The sequence below is a fragment of the Meles meles genome, chromosome 1 (genome assembly GCF_922984935.1).
Source record: "Meles meles chromosome 1, mMelMel3.1 paternal haplotype, whole genome shotgun sequence".
Taxonomy (NCBI): Eukaryota; Metazoa; Chordata; class Mammalia; order Carnivora; family Mustelidae; genus Meles; species Meles meles.
Genome location: NC_060066.1, coordinates 45,271,588 through 45,295,181, shown reverse-complemented (window position 1 = coordinate 45,295,181; position 23,594 = coordinate 45,271,588). Strand labels below are relative to the sequence as shown.

The 23,594-nt window shown below is 37.3% G+C and overlaps 1 protein-coding gene across 2 annotated transcripts in view; it reads left to right on the top strand.

Moving 5' to 3' along the window:
* Positions 1–23,594, top strand: part of LRRC69 (leucine rich repeat containing 69) — a 106,825-nt gene that overhangs the window by 46,041 nt on the left and 37,190 nt on the right. The window contains exons 4-5 of one of the 2 annotated variants that reach the window (XM_046015579.1): positions 4,246–4,441; positions 7,712–7,783. The exons of the other annotated variant lie outside the window; for it this stretch is intronic. Of the exons in view, the coding sequence (XP_045871535.1) occupies positions 4,246–4,441; positions 7,712–7,783 (268 nt within the window). The remainder of the gene's footprint in view (positions 1–4,245; positions 4,442–7,711; positions 7,784–23,594) is intronic. 2 annotated transcript variants of the gene reach the window in all.

Sequence of the window (23,594 nt, the reverse complement as noted above, 5' to 3'; positions counted from 1 at the left end):
GCATAATTTTTTTTTTTTGAGAGTCACCTTATTGTTGCCTTTGTCGGGGATTTATTGTTTTTTGTTTATACCCAGTAGCATTTCATTGTGTAAATTATGCCACAAGTTATTTTCGCCTGTTCCAGGACATTTGGATTATTTCCCATTTGGGCCTATTATGAATTAAGATACTATAACTATTCTTATGGAAGTCTTTTGGTGGACATATGTTTAATTTATTTTTCATTTCAATTCCTAGGAGTAGAGTTGTAGAGTCATGGAGTAGGAGTATAAGTGTATATGTCAGTTTATTAAGAACTGCCTGTAGTTTTGCAAAGTGATTGTGCGGTACATTATGGCAGTTTTTAAAATGTTTACCATCATAGTTGGTATGAAATCATGTCTCATGGTAGTTTTAATTTGCATCTCTCTAGTGTCTAATGACAGTTGAGCACCTTTTCATGTTCTCATTCCCCATTTTTATGTCTTCTTCTGTGAAGTGTTTGTATCAAGTATTTTTTCCATCAGAATAAACTTGCAGTTTTTTTCTTTCTTAACATTGAGTTGTAAAATGGCTATCAGACACATGAAAAAATGCTCATCATCACTAGCCATCAGGGAGAGTCAAATTAAAACCACATTGAGATATCACCTTACACCAGTTAGAATGGCCAAAATTAGCAAGACAGGAAACAACGTGTGTTGGAGAGGTTGTGGAGAAAGGGGAACCCTCTTACACTGTTGGTGGGAATGCAAGTTAGTGCAGCCACTTTGGAGAACAGTGTGGAGATTCCTCAAGAAATTAAAAATAGAGCTTCCCTATGACCCTGCAATTGCACTGCTGGGTATTTACCCCAAAGATACAGATGTAGTGAAAAGAAGAGCCATCTGACCCCAATGTTTATAGCAGCAATGGCCACGGTCGCCAAACTGTGGAAAGAACCATGATGCCCTTCAACGGACGAATGGATAAGGAAGATGTGGTACATATACACTATGGAGTATTATGCCTCCATCAGAAAGGATGAATACCCAACTTTTGTAGCAACATGCCGACGGGACTGGAAGAGATTATGCTGAGCGAAATAAGTCAAGCAGAGAGAGTCAAGTATCATATGGTTTCACTTATTTGTGGAACATAACAAAGAACATGGAAGACATGGGGAGATGGAGAGGGAAAATGGAAGGGGAGATGAACCGTGAGAGTCTATGGACTCTGAAAAACAACCTGAGGGTTTTGAAGGGGCGGGGGGTGGGAGGTTGGGGAACCAGGTGGTGGGTAATAGAGAGGGCACGTATTGCATGGAGCACTGGGTGTGGTGCAAAAACAATGAATACTGTTACGCTGAAAATAAATAAATAAAAAACAACAAAAAAAAACATTGAGTTGTAAGAGTTCCTTATGCATTCTGGATACAAGTGCTTTGATAAGTGCATATATTGCAGATATCTCTTCTAGTATGTGGCTTGCCTTTTGTTTTCTTAACAGTACCTTTAGATGAAAGTTAGTTTTTAACTTTGATGAAGGCCAATTTATAAATACTTTAAGATAAGTGCTTTCTGTGGCCTTTATAAGAAAATATTTGCTTATCCCAGTTATCAAGATATTATCCTATATTTTCTTCTACAGTGTTTATAGTTTTAGTTTTTGTATTTAGGTCTATGATTCATCTCAAATTAATGCTTGTGCGTTATGTTGGGTAATAGTTAAAGTTCAATTTTTCCCCACATTATCCTATATTTTTTCTACAAACTATAGTTTTAGTTTTTATGTATATGTCTATGAGTCACTACAAATTAATGTCTTTGTGTGATGTGGGTAATGGCCAAAGGTTATTTTTCCCCGTATGTTTATCCAGTTATTCTAGCGCCAATTGTTGAAAGACTGTTTTTTTTTTTAAATTGAATTGCTTTGATATCCCCAAAGTCAAAATACCGTTCATGTGTCTCTTTGACTCTCCCTTCTATTGCATTGATCCATTTTTCTGTAATTTCTCTAAATACTATTTTAATTAATGTAGCTATATTGTAGGTTTGAAATCAGTTAATGTGAGTCCTTTGACTTTGTGTTTTTTCTAATAGTTTTGGTCACACTAGGTACTTTGACTATCCATGTAAATTTTAAAATTGATTTGTCAATTTTTACACAAAGAAACTGTTAAGTTTTTATTTGGGAGAGAGCCTAAGTGGTGCAGTCAGTTGAGCGTCCAACTCTTGGTTTCAGCTCGGGTCGTAATCTCAGGGTCGTGTTATTGGAGCCCCGCGTGAGGCTCCGTGCTTAACACAGATTCTGCTTCAGGCTCCCTCTCCCTCTCCCCGCTGTGCACACTCTCTAAAATAAATAAATCAGTCTTTAAAAACAATTTTTATTTGGGCTAAGTTGAACTGTAGATCACTTTGGGGAGAACTGGCAACTTAGCAATATTGTTTCTTTTTATATGTGGGCAAGATGTATCCCTACTTTTATTTAGAGATCTTTAAAATTTTCTTAGTCATAATTGATAGTTTTCAGTATAGATGTCTCTCATATCCTTTGTTAAATGTTTTTCTATTTTATGTTTTTTTTAATGTTGCTGTAAATGGAGTTTTTAGAACTTTCATTTCTAATTTTTTGTGGCTACAGTATAGAAGTACAATAGATTTTTTAAAATAGTGACTTTATAGTATATGATCCTGTTTCTGGTTCTAGTAGTTTTATTAGTTTGTATTACCTCTCTTTAATATTTAAGGTGACAGGGGGTGCCTGGGTGACTCAGTGGGTTAAAGCCTCCGTCTTCAGCTCAGGTCATGATCCGAGAGTCCTGGGATCGAGCCCCACATTGGGCTCTCTGCTCAGCAGAGAAGCTCTGCTTCCTCCTCTCTCTCTCTGCCTGCTTCTCTGCCTATTTGTGATCTCTGTCAAATAAATAAATAAAATCTTAAAAAAAAAAAAACCATTTAAAGTGTGGCCCATCTCTTTAATTTTGAAATACTTTCCTCCGGTACCTTTCAAGATTCTTTGTCAACCTAGTTCATCTCCTGTTTCTCTACTCAAGCCTTCTCTAGGTGCCTTTTTGTTTTGTTTTTGTTTCTGTTATTTGTCAGATGTTCACATTCTTCAAGAATCTTTACCACTTGCTGCTTCTCCCTCTTCTGCTCTTTTTGTTGTTCTTCCTCTCAATCTCATCTATTCACATGGCTTTCCTTGTCAGGTTTGTAGTCTTCCCCAGTCCCCTTCACCAGGCCTGACCACTTCCCTTCCGCCAGGCACCCTTTTTTAATGGTCTAAAACATATCACCTCATTCTGTTACTACTTTTATCTTGGCACATTGGACCATGAGATTATCATATATTTTCATTCTTTGCTTTGTAAACAGTCACACCTGCATTTGAGTCTTGGCACTGTTATCTACTAGATGGGTGATTTGGGTAGGTTGTTTACTGCCTCTGATGCTTTATTTTCCTCATTTCTAAGTTAAGGGTAATAATTCCAGCCTTAGGGTTGTGGTGATGATGTAGTTCAATGCACAGGTACATAGTTGATGATGAACATTACTAATTTCTTTTTTTTCTTTGTTCAGAATATTAATATTTTCTCACCTTCTATTGCCCCCTCTGTTGGCCTGATTTTACAGGTTCTGTTATTCAAAGCCAAGTTCAAATGTTTATTCTCCCAAAATGCTCGTGATATACCTCCCTAGCATACCTGCAACTGGAAACTCGAATTTCCTGAATCCCTTTCTCCTTGTCTGATGGCATTTCCTAACTTCATTTTATGGGTCTAATATCTCCTTCTAGAACATGATATCCATAATGGCAGAATTTGTGGCTGATTCATCTTTGTATCTTCTGCGGCAACTAAGTAGTTCTCACATCTATTTGGTGCAGGGTGTTTAATCTATATCTATACCTCTATCCATTTATGTCCACGTATACATGTATGTGTATATTTGTGCATATCTATCTATGTCTTCCTTTGTCCTCTGGCGGCTTCTTCAATATAGCCAATGTATACGTACAAAAAGTGAAAATAGAGTTTTCTCTCTCTTAAATCAAGGTTTTGATTACATAACATTCTTTTAACATAAGCTATCTGATTATAAAATATCTTTAAAAGTTAAATTATAGTAAAGATTTTTTATGCTCAAAGTATTTGTAGTAGTTGTGAACCCATGACTAAAGTAAGGCTCAGATGAGCTACAAAAAAGTGAATTGACACATGGCTTCTGATAAGTAAATGGGCTTTCTTATTCTCATGAATTTCTTTCACATACTTTATTTTTTAGATTAAAAAGCCTTATATATTTGAGTATGAATCATAACCAGCTAGCCAGCATTCCTAAAGAACTTTGTGTTCTTAAGAATCTTTCTGAACTTCAACTTAACTACAATCAGCTCATTTACATACCTGAAGAGATTAAGTTCTTGAAGAAGCTCCAGAAGCTTCTTCTGGTCAGAAACAACATTGAAGTTTTGCCAGAGGTAAGGAAAACATGGAACCAAATTTTCTTGGGGAAGAGCTCATTACGACACAGTGGAGAGTGGTTATGGAATAGACTTGGACATCTGAGTACAAGCCATCATTTGCTTTCCCTCCGATTAGGCATGCATGGTCTGTTCCCAAAGCCCTATGATGAAAGAGGGTTATAACTTGGATATTCTATGTAGCTGGGGATGCCAGATTTAGTACATAAAGATACAGGATGCTCACTTAAACTTGAATCTCAGATAAGGAACGAATAATTTTTTAGTACATATATGTTCCAAATATTGCATGGGACATACTTATACTAAAAAAATTGTCTGAAATGTAAATTTAAGCGAACCTCTTGTATTTTATCTGGAAACCTTATGTATGACATAAATTTTAAGTACATTTTGGTTTTGGAATATGTGCTATATATCTTCCATTTTTCCTACATATCTCTTCTCCATCTTTTTCCAACGTGTTTTGTGCTTGGAAAACAGACCTGCATGGGCATCAGTAACCTCCTTTGTCCTCTGGCTTCCTCTTGGATATGGCCAATGAGAGCCACTATTAGGAGGTGAAAGGGCAGGAGGAGAATGAGTACTAGATGGTATTCCCATGGTACCCTTCGTGATAGAATGTTGTAAGTAAGTTGTCTGCACACTTTTCTGGTAGACCGTAATGAGTATTAGGTGATCCTCATGTGGACCATTACTACTTCCCCTTGGCTTTTTAGGCCCATTAACTGGGAAGAACTCCTTGCTGTTGCCAGCTTTTGGGTACTTTGTGGGAACCTTGCCAAACTTTTATAAATTATGGCTTTATTAAACTCTCCTCAAATTTCCCAGTTTCCTGCTAGGAACTTGTCACTGAGTTTACCTTCCTTCCCTATGCAAATTAAACTTAATTTGATAGGAGGGGATGCATGTCATGCAGTAAGTTGAGGAATACAAAAAGTAGATCAATTCCTACTGTTTCATTTTTCTCTCAAGAGGATATTCCATTTAAAAATTCTGGGTGCCTGAGTGGCTCAGTTGGTTAAGCATCTGGCTTCAGCTCAGGTCATGATCCCAGGGTCCTGGGATTGAGTCCCACATCAGGCTCCCTACTCATTGGGAAGTCTGCTTCTTCCTCTGCCTCCTCCTCTCTTTCTGTCTCTCATGAATAAATAAAGAAAATCTTAAAAAATAAAAATAAATAAAAATTCTGTGCAAACTGTAATCTGATGTGTGAAAAAGTATATTTCAAAAATTTTATTCTTCAGTTCCTTAAAAAAAAAATCCCAATTTCTGCAGATGAGTAAGAACAGTTCTCAAAATTAGAAACTAAATCTATTAAAAGTGTAATACCTTTATGTGCATGAAAAACAGTAACAGTAGTACCACGATCATTGTCATGAAGCATTATATTATTTAGTGTTCATAACAGCTCTGTGATGTTGCTCTTCTTATTAAACCATTTTATTTCATTTTTTAAAAATGTTTTATTTACTTGCAAGAGAGAGAAAGCGAGTGAGAACACAAGTGTGGGGGAGGGAAGGGGGAGAGGGAGAAAAGCAGACTCCCTGCTGAGCAGGGAGCCTGATATGGGGCTCAGACCCAGACGCTGAAATCATGATCTGAGACAGACACAGACACTTAACCAACTGAGCCACCCAAGTGCCCCTACCCATTTAAAATAAGGAACAGAGAGGTTATATGACTTAAACACAGTTTGCAAAGGTCAGAGAAGGGACTCAAATCCATGTCCATCTGACTTAAAACTCTGTACTTAAACTCAATATTCTTACTACAATTTTTTTTTAAATCCTGAGGAGTTTGGACATGGAGAAGCAACATGGGGGGGTAGGGGGATAGGAGAAGAATAAATGAAACAAGATGGGATTGGGAGGGAGACAAACCATAAATGACTCTTAATCTCACAAAACAAACTGGGGGTTGCTGGGGGGAGGTGGGATTGGGAGAGGGGGAGCGGGCTATGGACATTGGGGAGGGGAGGCGAACCATAAGAGACTATGGACTCTGAAAAACAACCTGAGGGTTTTGAAGGGTCAGGGGTGGGAGGTTGGGGGAACAGGTGGTGGGTAATGGGGAGGGCACGTTTTGCATGGAGCAATGGGTGTTGTGCAAAAAGAATGAATACTGTTACGCTGAAAAAATAAATAAAATGGAAAAAAAAATTTAAATGCTAGTAGGTCCTGTCCTGAATTATTATATAAAGAATGCCTATGATTTTATGTCCTTGTACATTTAATATGATTCAGTCTATCATTGTTCTTTTTGGTCTGCATTATAAATGGTAAGACATTACAGGAAATACTCATTTGTTTTGATAATGAACAAATTATGAATCATTTTCTGATACATTATATTTTTAAAAATTTTAAAGTTTATTTCTATATTTTTAATTTTTAAAAAGATTTTGTTTATTTAGAAGAGAGAGCATGAGGTGGGGAGGGGCGAAGGGGGAGGGAGAGGGAGAGGGAGGGAGAATCTCAGGCAGACTCCTCGCTGAGCACAGAACCTGATGCTGGCTTCCATGCAGGCCTTGATCCCAGGACCCTGAGATCATGACCTGAACTGAAATCGAGTTGGATGCTTAACTGACTGAGCCACCCAGGCATCCTTGGTACATTATGAATTATGTGTATGTTTGCACATGGGTGTGAATGTATATGCCCATTAGTCACATTGGGCATGTAGATAGAGACAGTAACAGATTTTATTTTTTTATAAGGAAAGGATTGTGTCAGCACAGTGCTAAGGAAAAGGTAGATGTAAAATAAATGCCTTTGGAATTGTTGATAGACCTTTTACACCTGTTTTCTGTTTTTTAAAGCTGCTTTGTATTTTGATTTTAGTAATATCTACCAAGTTCTCACTATAAGGCCTTTCAGTAAGCACTTTCTGATTAGTAACTTATTTAATCCATTCAATAACCATATTAAAGTAAAGGCTTCCATTACGATTTTCATTTTACAAATGGGGAAACTGAAGTATGAAGAGATTAAGAAATTTGTCCACAGTTACATAGCATCAGAGGTCAGATTTGAACCTACAAATAGTCTAACTCTTGGCCACCATGTTGCCTGGAGTAGTCAGAGGAAATGGAGACCCTACAGAATCTGGCACCCCTGGACCTATGGATCTTCTCCAGGAGGGGGTGCTGAAGAATTGATCAGGTAATTAGGAAAGAAGGTCAATCTCATCAAGTTTGAAGCTGGAAGAAATTTATGATTCTACATATTAGATTCTTAAAAATCTCTCTTTTGTTTTCTGACACAGGAACTTTGTGATCTTATAAACCTAAGAATCCTAGACATAGCTGGAAATTTTATTCAGACATTTCCATCAGGAGTAAGTAGAGTCTACCTCTATTATTGAAATATAACTTTGTTTATGCTACTGAAGTTAGAAAAATATGAGCAGTTGTAAAACTTTGTAGTAATTGGAACCTTGGGTTATACAGATGGCTCAAAGATTTGCTTTGTTCTAGAATTTCAAAACCTGTTCTCTCCCATTCCTTCCTATGGGTTCTCTGCCTGCTGAAATTGTTTGAACTAAGTGAACTCTGATGGCTATCATAAATATTTTAAATGTTTTTTATTTTATACTGCTTTGGTTACCTCAGACTTTTTGAAAATATAACTTTCCAGAGCATACATTTTTATCCCTTGTAATTAATCTAAGGTGACGCTTTTGTTAGTTGTTTTTGAGCCATGAACAATGAAAAATATACTTTTTCCCATTTGGAAGTGAATTTTGACTTTACTGTATTTCAAAAAACTGAGAAACAGTTAGTATTGGTGATGTTTGACTTTTGGGAAAGAAATGACCTTTTTTCTTATTGCATTTTTATACCCAAGCAAGCTTAGTTCCACATGCAGGGCAATAATTAGAAGCTCATCAATCTGGAAGGTTTTCAATAAATAATTTTTTTTTAGTTGGCAGAGAGAAAGAGATCACCAGTAGGCAGAGAGGCAGGCAGAGACAGAGGGAGAAGCGGGCTCCTTGATGAGCAGAGAACTCGATGTGGGGCTCGATCCCAGGACCGTGGGATCATGACCTAAGCTGAAGGCAGAGGCTTAACCCACTGAGCCACCCAGGCGCCCCTCAATAAATAATTTTTGATCTATTAAATACTTTAGCTGATTGATCAGCTCCAAACTGAGATTTCAGTTCTTTTTACCCTTAAAGAAATTTTTTACATTGAAAGCAACTCAAATATGAAAAATGAATGTAAAGTCTGTTTTAGAAAAAAAATGTGATTTTTTTGTTAAAATATGTATAACATAAAATTTACCATTTGAACCACATTTGTGTGCAGTTCTATGGCACTAGGTATATATTTACAATGTTGCACAGCCATCTTCAGCTGTTTCCAGAAGTGTTCCACCTTCTTCAACTAAAACTTTGTTCCCCTTAAGCACTTTCTCCCCATTCCCCTCCCTCCACCCAGCCCTCGCAGCCACTGTTCTTTCTGTCTCTACAAATTTGACATTTGGGAGCCTCATTTAAGTACAATATACCTCATAGAAACATGCAATAACTTGTCCTTTTGTTACCGTATTTCTTGTTTGTTTGTTTGTTTTCCCCCATACATTTTATTTTATTTCATTTATTTATTTTATTAACATACAGGTCTGTGATTCATCAGTCTTACACAGTTCACAGCACTCATTATAGCACATACCCTCCCCAATGTCCATCCCCCAGCAATTCCATCCCGCCCATCCCCTTCCCCTCCAGCAACCCTCAGTTTGTTTCCTGAGATTAAGAGTCTCTTAAGGTTTGTCTCCCTCTCTGGTTTCATCTTTTTTCATCCCCCCCCCCCTTTTCCTATGATCCTCCCTCTTGTTTTTCAAATTCCTCATATCAGTGAGATCATATGACAGTTGTCTTTTTCTGATTGACTTATTTTCTTAGCATAATACTCTCTAGTTCTATCCACATCGTTGCAATGGCAAGATTTCATTTTTGATGGCTGCATAACATTCGTGTGTGTGTGTGTGTGTATGTTTCACATTTTCTTTGCCCATTTGTGACTGTATTTCACTAACATAATGTCTTCACAGTTCATCTATGTTATAGGCTGGGTTAGAATTTCCTTTCTTCCTATAGGCATATTCCATTGTGCATATTTGTCACACTCTGTTTATCCACTCATCTGTCAGTGGACACTTGGGCTCCTTCCACCTTTTGGCTATATAGAATAATGCTGCTGTGAACATGAGTTGTACAAGTATTTGATTAAGTTTCTGTTTTCATTTCTTTGGAGTATATACCTACAAGTGGAATTGATGAGTCATATGGTAATGGCATGTTTACTTCTCCTGAAAAATTTTTATTTAAATTCCAGTTAGTTACCACATAGGATAACATTAATCTCAGGTGTGCAATATAGTGATTCAGCATCTCCGTTCAACACCCAGTGCTCCTTACAACAAATGCACTCCTTAGAAATCACCAAACTACCTTCTAAAAACACATAGTTTTGAATGTTTAATGATTGCTTGTTGTTAATATTGAACTTGTGAAGGCTATCAAGTCTTACCATCCTGCAAGTCTTAGTTCACCTCTCTCCCTCCTGTGATGCCTTCCAGGTTTTCCCAAACAGTCTTTTGGTGCTACCATTTCTGTGGTACTGTTAGATTTATTCCATGTAGTAGAATAACTCTTTTCAAGTCTGTCTTGCAGATAGACTGTAAGCTAAGCAAACTACTGAATTTTTTAGTTCCCTCGAAACAATAATTTTTAAATCTTTTAAGCAGAGATCTTTATCCAGCTCCTCTTTCCCTCAAGAGCCCAGTAATTTTTCAAATTGCAGTCATTGGAAGAAAAAGTTGACCTGACTAAAATGAGAAAAAGTTTTAATGATGACTACCAGGGGCATCATGACATTTGCCTTTGATGTGAAGTGTATAACAAAATATCTACAAAACATTTGCAGACCTAACAGAAAACTTCATATTTCCGTAACACTTGTGATCAGAATCCTCCATTAGTCTAACTGCCTGAACGGTCATGACTGTACTTTTCAGATTGAGAAATGGCACTAAAAGTTATATTTCTAAAGCATTATTTTGCAATTATTTAGTAATTAAATTGCAAAGCAATTTTGCATGTTATTAAATATTCATAACAAATAGATTTTGAATAGCCTATTGGAGAAGACCAAAATCTGGTATTATTATTCTTGTTTAGTACTGAGGCTCCAGAGAAGTAATTTACCTATGGCAGTGGCCCTTAGACTTGAGAGGGCATCAGAGTCCCTGGATGACTTGTGAAAAGGCAGAGGGCTGGCCCACATCTGTACAGTTTCTGATTCAGTAGGTTGGGTTGCCCGAGAATTTGCGTTCCTCTTAAGTTCTCAGGTGATACTGATGCTGCAAGTCTGGGGACCGCACCTGGAGCACCTCCGTCTGGAAGTATAGAGCAGTGATCACATTTGGACTTGTGCTCAAGATTTTTGGCTGCAAGCCCAGGGCTCTTCATGTATTAGAACTTGCCTCTGAGAAAAAAAGAAATACTAAGGAACAAATTCTTTGTGTCACGAATGACAGTCAGGGCAGTCTCTGTTGTGCTACACAAATAAATGAGACCATTCTTTCAGCTCACAGGGAGTTTGGGTTCTGAGAGTTTCTCTGTATCCTCAACTAAAATGATACTCAAGAGGCATTCCTTGAACAATACAGTGCTTACATACTCTGGAAGATACTTTACACAGAAACTTGGATATTGGTATGTGAACACAAGAAATGCCTATTAAGTTGGAAGCTGAGTTTTTTATGTTACTCTTTCTCAGCCACTCTGTGGATGCACTTGGTGCATGTATACCATTGACACATCTTCCTAAACATTGATCTATCAGCCAATCTAAACATCGAAGAGATTTTTAGCATGTAACTTTAAACACTAAGTTTTATTTTGGAGAAAGTTTGGTCAAATCCATCATCATATAATGTGTAGTAGTCTCTAACTTTTGTCTTTATAAAGTTTTCCATTTACATCAGGTGGTTGTATTTGGAAGTGAGGCTCAGGTCTAGGTAAAATAGTTATAAGGACACGTAATGTGATAACTTACAATATGATAACTCATGGGAAAGTGCTTTACTTTTCTAGACATTGAGGAAATGGGCTTTAAAAGATGTAAACCATAGCCAATGCTTCATTTTCCGAAGTTGCTGTTTGCTTTCAGTTTCAAATTCATGGTATTAACATTCATGTGAAGCCGTGGCCTCCATAAACAGGTTCTGTGTTGGAGTTAAGAATCTTGAGTATGTGTGTATCCCTAAGGTCTGTAGGCATATATTGTTTTTATAAGAAGAAAACATACAAGGAGAAAAGGCCTCATGCAGAGGTGTTGTCATGAGAAAAATATGCTGGGACTATTTATGGGAGGGATAATAGTTATAGCACCTATTCCATTTTATCAGTGCCCCCCTTTTTTCCTTCAAGAATTCTTCAGAGTATTCATAAATCAGATTTGAGAACAGGGCAAACACTTTTCTCTTTCACAGTATGAGAAACATAGGAGAAAAAAAAATGTAAGTAACTTTCCCAGAAACACAAATCATTTGAGTGGCAAAGAGACTATTTGAATCCACTGTTCCCAAACAAAAATTAAATATGCCTAAGTTAGCAATTTACCAGTTGTGTGACCTTGAGCGCATAATTCAAGCACTTTGTGTTTTCTTTTTTTCCCTATGGAAGTTGGGGATATTAATAACACTTCTATCATAACATTGTTGGGAAAGGGTCAGTCACAACAGTTTGTGTTCAGCAAATACAGAATAAATAGATGATTAAATGAGATAATATGTATAAAGCTTTTATTTGTGGTTGGCCCATGGTAGGTAAGTATTATTTTCTTTTTATTTTAAAGCTTGGTCTGAGCTACCTGCCACTGAATCCATCCCAAATACAGGGACACTTCCACATGCTTTTAAAGCCATGAGAGCACCTGAATGATTTTAACTTGCCAATAGCAGAATAACCATCGATTTGTATGTGCAGGGGTATACCAGATGGGTACAGTCTTATTAGCACCTTACTCTGCTTTCTGTTCTCCCTGTGTTTTTTGCTTCAATAGCTCTTCCAAGTTATTTTCCTCTGCAGACCCATTTACAGTCTCCTGGCCAACCTTGGTTGAGCAATAAGACAGAACCCAATTTCCCTGAAGGGGATCCTTCTTTCCTCAGATTGTCACCAGTAATTCTGTTTATTTCTGTCTCATCCTTTCACCCTGTCTCTTTTCTCACTTGCTTTATTATTGTCACACCAGATTCCTCTGAAAATAGGATTCCTCATTACTGAATTCCCTTTTTCTTAGACCCTTTATTCAAATTGTTGCCAGCTACTTGTCCCAATGTCCTTTCTTCTCTCAAATACTTAGAGTTTAAAATAGTTTCTCTATTTGTAGCTGATGCTGATTGATTTTGACCCATGCCAGTCTAAGCTCATCTTGTTATGGTGTCCTTGATTCCAGATACTTGCCTTCATCTAGCATGGCACAGAACCTGGCTTAGTGTCACTTCAGCCTCATATTTGTTTAACCCATAAAGCCTAAATATTTCACAAATGATGCCAGTGTCTTCTGTTTTACTTTTCTGTGCTTAATTCAAAGTCAAGTGAAGAAAGGCATTATAGTTTTTTTTTTTGTAATTTTTTTTTCCTTTTTATTAATTTTTTCAAGGCATTATAGTTTTGAATGACTCTTATTTACAGATGAGGTCACCTGCTTTCAACAGAAGGATTTCCGTGTATGAGCAGACACATACAAATATGTGCGCTACGTATAGAGAGGGCAGTTAGCTTTGGGTGGAGAGAAATAGTTCTGTGAAACTGACCAAACACATGGAGCATGGTTATATAAAATTCCAAAATGTCCACAATCAAAAATGTGCTTGAGTGGTCAAAAGCTCAGTGCAATCGTGGGAAAGGAACTGCTTGGGAAAATGAAATTGTGATGTTTGTCTTGTATCAAAATTTCTGTCCAACCTTTTGAAACTCTGTTGCAAGATGTTTAGAAAGCAGCCTGAAAGTTTAATACTGATGTGCAGGGAAGTGTCCATGAAGCTGTGTTCAGGGATATCTGCAAAGGTCTCCACCATCTAGTGATTTGGTTTGAGGTATCCACTTTGCTCAGTAGCCCATGAGAAAGTCCATTCCTCTGCCTCATTCCCTTTGCTTTTCTGCCTCTCGAACAGCAACATTAGAGATGGACTTTGTTCTTGTTCTCCTACCTATAGTTTATTTTCTGTCTCTGTTGAATATTAAGGAAAACTGTACTCTATCCCTGAAGCTCATTAAATCCTCTCTAAAATTTGACCTTAATTTGAAAATAGTATATTTTCTTTGGTTGTCGGTGCTGCTTTCAGTGGCTGAGTTTATTAGGAGATATACATTTAAAACAACATTCAGTGACCTTTAAAAAAATGGGATACAAGCCAATGCTTGCCTAATGAAAACCCCTTGTGGCCTCTGTGGTTTTTTTAAGTGATGTAAGCTTAGCTAATAGAGAATTAGTGAGTTCCAAAACTTGACTAAATGCCTTGCCTGTCACTAGTTTTACGAGAATGAGATCATGTTTTCTGCTGTTTCTTATATGGAGGTGGGGGGAGGCAGGGAGGAGAGTGTCGAATTATATGTGATTGCGTCTTTCACCCTTCAAATTCTAAAATTTCATGAGAAAGACTTTTTGAAATGAAAAGCATAGAGAAAATTCATAAAATATTACCCTGGATGCAGTGAGGGTTTTGTTAAAACTCTGGCTCAAAAATTGAGGGCTCTGTTAAGTTGCAGGTAAAACTGATATTCCCTGCTTAGCTAAATTAAGTACTCGGAGTTCTGTCTTTTTTCTTCTCTGTGTGCTCTTATCAGCGTTAGAGATGGGCTGGTCTTGGATGACAGACTGTAAGTGCTCCGGAGTACTCCATTCTACATGGTATGGTGGGTGGTGAACAGTGTTTAACTCTTACTCATTACTCTTGGAAGTTTCTTGTTTGAGACAAGTGGCTAAGAGTGATTGAGGTGACAAAGGGAATGCTTTTTATCTTCAAAACATAGATCCCAAAATTTAAGTAACACTCACCTCACTTGTTGAGATAAAGGAAGCATAGGGTTATTTTCTCTTGGAGTCAGAGTCAGGGCTACTGGCTTTTTCTGCTGTGTGATTGAAGCTGAGTTTAAATGATTTCAGAATGAGGGCCAGTGTTTTTCAAGGGGTAAACCTAATAAAAATGAGAAAAATTTTAAAAAGGGACTTGGACTGAAATTCAGTAATGCAGGTCTTAGGCAGCCTCTTTATGCATTGATTTTGATTTGGATGGTGAGTTTTTTCTGCCCCACCCAGCCACCCTGAAATGTAAACTCTGTGAAAGCAGGGATTTCTGTCTTTTTTTCACTGATGTATTCCCAACTCCTAGAATGGTGCATCCTGCAAGCTAGGCACCCAATAAGTACTTGATAGGTGGACCTGTGGGTGGATGGATGTATTGGCTGGATATGGACTTGACCAAACAACCAAACATAATGGCTTTGTTTTGCTGGAAAAATCAGAACTGATTGGTGAGAATGAGTAAGAAAAAAGTTGGTCTAAGGCAGTAAATTTCAACCAGAGAAGATTTTGCCCTTCAGTGATGTTTGGGAGTATCTGGAGACATTTTTAGTTGTCACAACCGAGGAGATGAGGTGGTACTGTCAGCATCTAGTGAGTAGAGGCTAGAGAGCCTGATAAATGGTCTGTCCTGTGAGGGAGAGTGCCCTGTAACAAAGTATTATCTGGTCTAAAATGTCAATGTTTTGGTTTGGAAATCCTGGTTTTAAAGGTTTTCTATTTCTTCCTCTATGTTTTTCAGATTGTAATCCCTATGGACTATATCTTACCAAATAGATTTGAGAGTACCTAAGAATCAGCAGTGGTGCTTGTTAAAATTTTGATGTCTTGACTCTGTGCTTTTATATTATGAATTATAGCAAATAATGCTTTTTGCTTTAAAGTTGAATTGTTTTATATTAATGTGACTTTATCAGCTACATATATTTGGATTCATGTTTGCAGGATACATCTATTTCAATTCCTTGCTTTCAGCCTTTCTATATCCTTAGGTTTTGGGTATATATTTCTTATAAATAGCATACGACTCTTCATTTTAAGAAGTCCAGTGTGATAACCTTTTTCTTTATATTGCAGCTTTTAGTTTATCTAAATTTAATGTAGTTACTGATTTATTTCAGACTAGCTCAGTATCTTCCTGTATATTTGTAATTTATTCTGCTAACTCTGTGTTCCCTTTTCTCTTCTTTGATATGATTGGAGATTTTTGTGATTCCATTTAAAAAAATTTTGTAAGGCATTTTTAAAAAAGATTTTATTTATTTATTTGACAGACAGAGATCACAAGCAGGCAGAGAGAGAGGAAAGGAAGCAGGCTCCCCGCTGAGCAGAGAGCCTGATACGGGCTCAATCCCAGGGCCCTGGGATGGTGACCTGAGCTCAAGGCAGAGGCTTTAATCCACTGAGCCACCCAGGTGCCCCCGTAAGGCATTTTTATACAGTTTTTTTATTCTTTTAATTTACTATCTTAAAATTAAAAAAAAAATCCTACTTGCTTTATGAAAATGTATTATTAATACTTACATCCTCCTCTTAGACAATGTAAAAACTTTACTACACTTTATTTATTAACCTCTATTCTTAGATATTTTATTTGTATTATAATTTTGTATTTTAAATACAATTACATCTTAAATATAATTTTCTATTTTAAAAGGTTTTACTAATATCTTATACAGATAGTATTCATTTAGATTTTTCTTCAGGGTTCATATTCTTGTTGTTACTCATTTCTTTCCATCTCTCCATTCTTCCTTTTGGGATTCTAAATTTGTTTCTAGCTCAAATCATATTTTTTAGTTCTCTTTAAAAATGAGTACCTATGGTTCAGTTTCACAGTTTTTGTTTGAGTTAAACTATCTTTCTTTTAACTTTATTCTTGAAGAATAAATTTTACTGACATTTTAAATTTTAAAGTGACAGTACTATATTTCAGTACTTTCAATACTGTTCCATTTTCTTCTAGCTTCCATTTTTGCTGTTGAGAGGTCTGGGAGAAGTGTAGCTGTTGCTTCTCGTTAGATAATCTGTTTTCCTTTTCCTGGTAGCTTTAAACATTTCCTCATTGTCTTTAATATTCTGCATTTCAAATATGATGTGTCTAGATATAAACTTCATTTTATTTATCCCACCTGGAATTTATTGGACTTCTTAGATATGTCAATTAATGTCTTTCATTGTTTTTTGAAAAATTCTTCATCATTGTCTTTTTCAGTATTGCCTCTGCCTCCCCCTTCTTTTGCAATTCTAGTTTCCTTATGTTACAGCTTCTTACTGTATCTCTTTTTTATCTTACCCTTTTCCCCAAACTGTTTTCTCTCATTTTGTCTCTCTGTGCTTCATTCTAGATATTTCCTCCTAATATTTTACAATGGAATAATTTACTGTGTCTAGTGTATTTTTTAACCCATCCATTAGGTTATTTCTTTCAGTTTTATTTAGTGGTACAATTTTTGGTTGGTTCTTTTTCAAATCTACCATGTTACTTTTAAAAAAATTATTTTTATTATTTTTTTTTAAAGATTTTATTTATTTATTTGACAGACAGAGATCACAAGTAGACAAGAGAAGCAGGCAGAGAGAGGGAGGGGAAGCAGGCTCCCCGCTGAGCAGAGAGCCTGATGTGGGGCTTGATCCCAGGACCCTGAGATCATGACCTGAGCCAAAGGCAAAGGCTTAACCCACCGAGCCACCCAGGCACCCCACATATTTTTTAAAGGGGGGCTTGAATTCGCAACCCTGAGATCAAGACCAGAGCTGAGATCAAGAGTTGGATGCTCAACTGACTGAGCCACCTTGGTGGTGCTACTGTGTTACTTTTTGTATTTTTCAGTAATTTACTGAAAAATTTAAGCTTGGTTTTTATTTCCTGGGACAGGTTAAGTATAGTTATTTTAATGTCAGAGTCTGATAAATTCAATATTGGGAAGTACTTTTGGGCTGATTTCTGTTGTCTCTTGTTTGTGCCGTTTAATCTACCTGTATCAGTTAGAGTTCTCCAGAGAAATGCTATTCAACCCAGTGCACCATCTTTTCTTCTCATGTGCTAAGTGATATATATATGTATATGTTTGTGTGTGTGTGTATATACACATATATATGAATATTTTCTTTCTCTCTTTATATATATATGCACACACATGTATGTATATATATTGAATATGTGTATTTATTAAAGTGTAGTTGACACACAATATTATATTAGTTGCAGGTGTATAATATAGCAGTATTATAACTGTATAATGCTGTGATGCTAGGTTGTATTTGATTATATCCAGGACATTGTATCTGAAAAATTATTTTTGAAAGTAACTTGAGGCCACAGATGATGTAACTTCCTAGAGACATTTTCATTTTCCTCTGCCACTTTGACAGTGTTGTAATGGCACCCTTTAGTGCAATGGAAATAAGACTATGGTGCCTATTTTTCAGTGCCTAAGAGTCACCCAGGATAGTCAAAGTTGGGCTGCTTTCTGTGTGGGGTGGATATTTTTTATTTAATCTTATTCCAGGGTGAAAATTTCTTTCTGGTCTCAGGGGAAAAGTGGTTTTAAATGTGAGACTCATTTCTTTGGCTATCCATGTGCTCCTTAATCCTGTCTTGGTTTTTCTGTTGGTCTTTTAGTTCTTTCATGCCTTGAAGATTTCTGATATATATATCTATCTTTTTAATTTTTTATTTATTTCTTATTTTTTTTATAAACATATAATGTATTTTTATCCCCAGGAGTACAATTCTGTGAATTGCCAGGTTTACACACTTCAGATATATATTTACTTTTATTGAGATATTTTGTCTGAATTACTTTTTTCTCCATTACTGGATTTGGAAGTTTTTGGTAGATTTCATTAAGACAGTGAAAAAACTTGAGTGACTTCATTCTGCAAAACTCATTTACTTTCTTCAACAGCCATCTTTAATGATCACTTCTGCTTTTTTCTAGGACTTTTCTGCAGGTATCAGGATATGAAGTAGCAAAGTATTCTAACTTTGACTCAATCAAACCATTCTCTTGCTGGTAAATAGATACTAGATCTGGTTCTCTGGTTAAGTTGAATGTATGGTCTCCTACCTTCTTGAGGAAATAGTCTTCCCTCATCTCTGCATGCCTGGTTCTTCTATACTGTTATAGGTCTCAGATCAGGTATGAACTTCCCAGGAAAACTTTCCCTGGAAATCTAATCAGAGTAGCCATCTCATTACTCTGTTACCTCATTTCTTAAAAATTTCTTTGTCACTTACCACTATTATAAATGTATGTTTATTCATTTGTTCACCTGCTTATTATCTGTCTTTTCACCTGCTTATTATCTGTCTTTATCCACAATCCATTCTTTTATGTCCAAGGGAATATAAATTCCCATGAAAGCAGGATGCTTGTCTGTTTATTCATCACTATGTTCTCATTTAGCACCCTGAATATATCATGCCAGACCTTTGTGGTCTGCCATGTCTCTGTGGATAGGTCTGTTGCCAGTCTAATGTTTCTAGACCTTTAGGTCATGAATTTCTTGTCCTGAGCTGCTTTCAGGATTTTCTCTTTGTCACTGAGATTTGTAAGCTTCACTTGAATGCCTGTTTCCTTTCCTTCCCCAGAATAGTGATGTTCTCTGCTATAATTTGTTCCAGTACATTTTCTGTCCCCCTCTCTCTTTCCTCTTCTGGGATACAGTTATTCTAATATTGTTTGAGTTCATGATATCACTTATCTCTTGAATTCTTCCCTCAGGGTCCCATAGTTGTTTATCTTTTTCTCAGCTTTTTTATTCTCCATCATTTGGTCTTCTATATGACTATTTCTTCTGTCTTATTTATCCTAGCAGTTAGAGCCTCTATTTTTTATTGCATCTCATTAATAGCCTTTTTTATTTCAACTTGATTAGATTTTAATTCTTTTATTTCTTCAGAAAGGGATTCTGTAGTGTCTTCCGTGCTTTTATCAAGCCAAGCTAGTGTCTTTGTAATTGTTATCCTGAACTCCAGTTCTGACATTTTACTTATATCCAACTGATTAGGTCCCTGGCAATCAGTGCTGTCTCTTGTTCTCTTTTTTTGGGGTGAGTTTTTCCATCTTGTAGTTCTTGTTGATGTGGGTGTCCTGCAAAACCAAGGGCCCCTCGTCGTGGAGCAAACACACACCCTGGCCCAGGAATCTGAGAAGCTGAAGGATCCTGGGAAGGTGGAGGTGTGGCAGGCCTGGCCATTGCCACACACCTGGAAGGTGAGCCAGCGGATAACTCATTCTTACTGCCCAGAGGAGTCCTTGGCAGATGGTAACCATTCAGTATAAGCTTTCATCTCATAATCCCGAGATCAGGAGTTGGATGCTCTACTGACTCAGCCAGCCAGGCACTCCTGAAATATTAAAGTTTGAGAATCCTCATCATTTTCATATTTTTGAACTCTAATTTTATTTGCCACAATTTATAAGTCTTCTATTATAAGCCACCTGAAGTTCTTGGAAGATAATTGAGAATATATTAAAATACAAACCCAAACAAAAATAAAAACCTAAGCCCTGGCTGAATAGGTATCTCAAGAGACTTCCAAAGCTCCCTATATTAAGTTACAGGGCATTTAACATTTTATTTATAATCAGCAGTGAGGGTAGGAGGCAAGGGGGTCACTTTTCTTATTATTTGTATGACTTTTATGAGGCAAGGACCAAATAAATTTATAGAAAACTGTTTCATATATAAATGTTAGCTTTCTCTCTCTTTTTTTGCCTCTAAGTGCCCACATGCAAAAAATTACACTAGTGTGCAGAGAAGATATAATGGGGAGGTAGATACAATGATTAGTGACAGTAAAGACTCAAGGTTCTAGGACATAATGAAGGGAAAAAAAATCACCTGTGTATCAAGATGACAGCTACCCAGAGGTGTCAGGGAACTTGGCCCAGAAAGTGTTCTTTTGTTAGTGCCAGGGCAGCTTCCCTTTGGGAAGTCCTGGCAAGAAACTTCCCTGGACTAGGTAGAGTGTGAGGATTGGGGGAAGAACTGTCAGGGTTGGACAAAGGCCATCACGGGAGGGATGCTCCTCAGTTTGTGATGTATTGTTATATTGTTAGTAAGAGTTCCATCTATCTGGGTCACAGATGTTTGCTGGAAACAGTATTATGCTAAGAAAGATATATAAAAGTTACTATGTAAAAACAAACAGTGATAACTAATATTCTTGAAAACTATGTATTTGGTTTTATGTTAAGCACTTTAGAAGCATAATCTTATTTAATCCTCATTATAGCTCTGTGAGCTGTGTTCTAATGCTATTCCCATTTTATAGATGAGAAAACTGGGGCTTTGTAAAGTGATTAATGTACCTGTAGCAGAGCTGAAATTCAAACCTAGGCCACTTCAAAGTCCAAATATTCTTAATTACTGGTAGTAATTTATATGAATATACCATGCTTGATTATCATAGATTTTTCATGTTTGTCAAGATTGTATATTTTAATTTTTGTGGAAGGCGTGGTTGAGTTGAACTCACCAGGGAAAGGACTGATCTCTGAACCCTCTACCCCTGCTGCGTAGCCCCCTATGCTCCTGTAGGCTCTGGCTAACTTTAGGAAATTGAAGTCAAGGCCCTGGAAATGTATTCTTTAGGAGAACTTTATAAAAGCATAATTTCACTTGAGATGAGGAATGGAAATTAGCGGTTGATTCTGTAAGCTCTTGCTGAAATGGGCTTTTTGTGCCTAGTAATTAAGAGGAACAATTGGTAACATCTAAGTCCCTCTACGAAAGGGACCGCTGACCTTACTATTGAGGGAAAGAAAGCATACTGGGGTTGGAGTATATTTTTAGATAACGTGTGGGAGAGTCTGATGCTGGCATTCCTTGGTTAAAGGGGAGACTTCAAAGAAACTGCAGGTGTGACTTTCTAGGAGGGTAGACTAAAGAGAAAACAGAACTATGAGTCAAGGAACTAATTCCAAACTGAAGACACTGGATTTGTAGAAGGCTTAAGACAGCTAAGTGGTGCAGTGGTTATCAGGGAACTCACTCACAGGTGGGGAGACAGTAGGTGAGGTTGAGGAAAGTTGAGTGTGTCACTGTGGGAAGACTTTTGGTATTACAGTTCTTTGGTTGTTGTTTTTTTTTTTAAGATTTTATTTATTTATTTGACAGAGAGAGAGATCACAAGTAGGCAGAGAGGCAGGCAGAGAGAAAGAAGGAAACAGGCTCCCTGCTGAGCAGACAGCCCGATGCGGGACTCGATCCCAGGACCCTGAGATCGTGACCTGAGCTGAAGGTAGAGGCTTAACCCACTGAGCCACCCAGGTGCCCCTATAGTTCTTTGTTTCAGAGTATAAACATTTTGCTTTTAATAATACAAATAATGCTGGCTGCTGTGATAGTTGACTGAGCTGGCAAGTGTAAGACATCAGAAACCTAATTAGTGCTTTATTACATTAGTCCTGACTCCTATCTTTGCTTATCACCAGCAGAGCACAAGCATGTGCACCCAAATATGACAGTGGTGTAGGGTTACCACCATGATGTGAAGGCCTTAGAGATGTGATGCTAGATGTCATTACTGCTTCCTCCTCCACTTTTGTCCTAGGTTATCCCTTACATATCTAGGTCGCCCCTGGGTGATCTGACCCAGACAATGAAAGAATGAGAGGGGGGAGGATGGGGGGATAATAAATGGAAAAAATAAATACCTCTGCATACCTGAGGAGGTATTGTTGGAAATCTAATTAATGCTAGCATCATTTTCAACTTTATTGCAGGAAGAACAGTTATAATTTATGCTCATGGATCAAATATACTCTCTGTAAAGTAAGAATAAAATAAAGTGAAACAAACATGTAGCTTGTGCTTAATATTGCTGGGGAAGCGGCCATTTTATGAAATTATTTTATAATACTCCTGTGTAATTTTTATTCAGGTATTCAGTGTTTTGGAGTACAAGTTCCACTGAATGTCCCCTGGGGAATAATAAGTAGAGTCAGTCCAGCACTAACTGTCCTCATATAAAAAGAAGAAGAGGATTTATGCATCTTTGGAGTAAGACCAGGATTGCCAGCCAAGTGCTGTCTTCAATAAAAGCTCTGCCCCTGCCCATTTTCATAGACACAGAGCTGGTTGTAAATTCTGTTCTCTTTCTCCACCTTCACCCTGGTGATCTTGCCTGATTTGCTTGCTGAATAGTTGCAGTTTTTAGTTACTGGTTTGCCCCACCCTTGTTGTGTGATCCTTGTTTAAAGATTTAGAGATTTGCAAAGTGGAGAATCCAAGAGGAGGGCACCATGCTGAAAACTCAGAGTCCCACAGAAGCAGCAAAATAAGGACCACTCCTAGGGAGAGAAGTCTGGGTCACTCATGTAAGTGCTTTGAGCATGAATAAACTAGGAAGTGGGATGGGAAGGAAATATTCAGTGGTGTTAAATGTTTGGCAGCTAGCTCTCTTTGTGGCATCCGCCAAGTTCCGTAGGGTGAATACTCCCACCGTAGCCTGTATCAGGTTGGATATCACTGGAATCCAAATTGAACATTGTTGCTTATCATTGGCTTTCCTGATCTGGTACCAGTCAGCAAATCAATGGCAGTAACCTTAGCATACTGGTAAAGAATTTAAAGAGATTATATGTCTTTCTTTTGTGTCAGAGATTCTTAATATATTAACTTTGCTGTTTACAGGCTGTCTCTTGGGTAGAGATCCTTCAATTCCCTTAGTCTTATATCCTTACTATTAATTCATTTATTAAATATATATTTACATATCTTTTGTTTGCCAGGAACAATAGTTCTAGGCATTGTTCTAGGCATCCTGGGTACAGAGGTTAATAAAATAAACTCTGGGGGCGCCTGGGTGGCTCAGTGGGTTAAAGCCTCTGCCTTTGGCTCAGGTCATGATCCCAGGGTCCTGGGATCGAGCCCTACATCGGGCTCTCTGCTCCGCAGGGAGCCTGCTTCCTCCTCTCTCTCTGCCTGCCTCTCTGCCTACTTGTGATTTCTCTCTGTCAAATAAAAAAAAAAAAAAAAAAAAAAAAAAAACCTCTGTAGCCTCTTGAATCTTATATTCTAGAGGGGAAGACATAA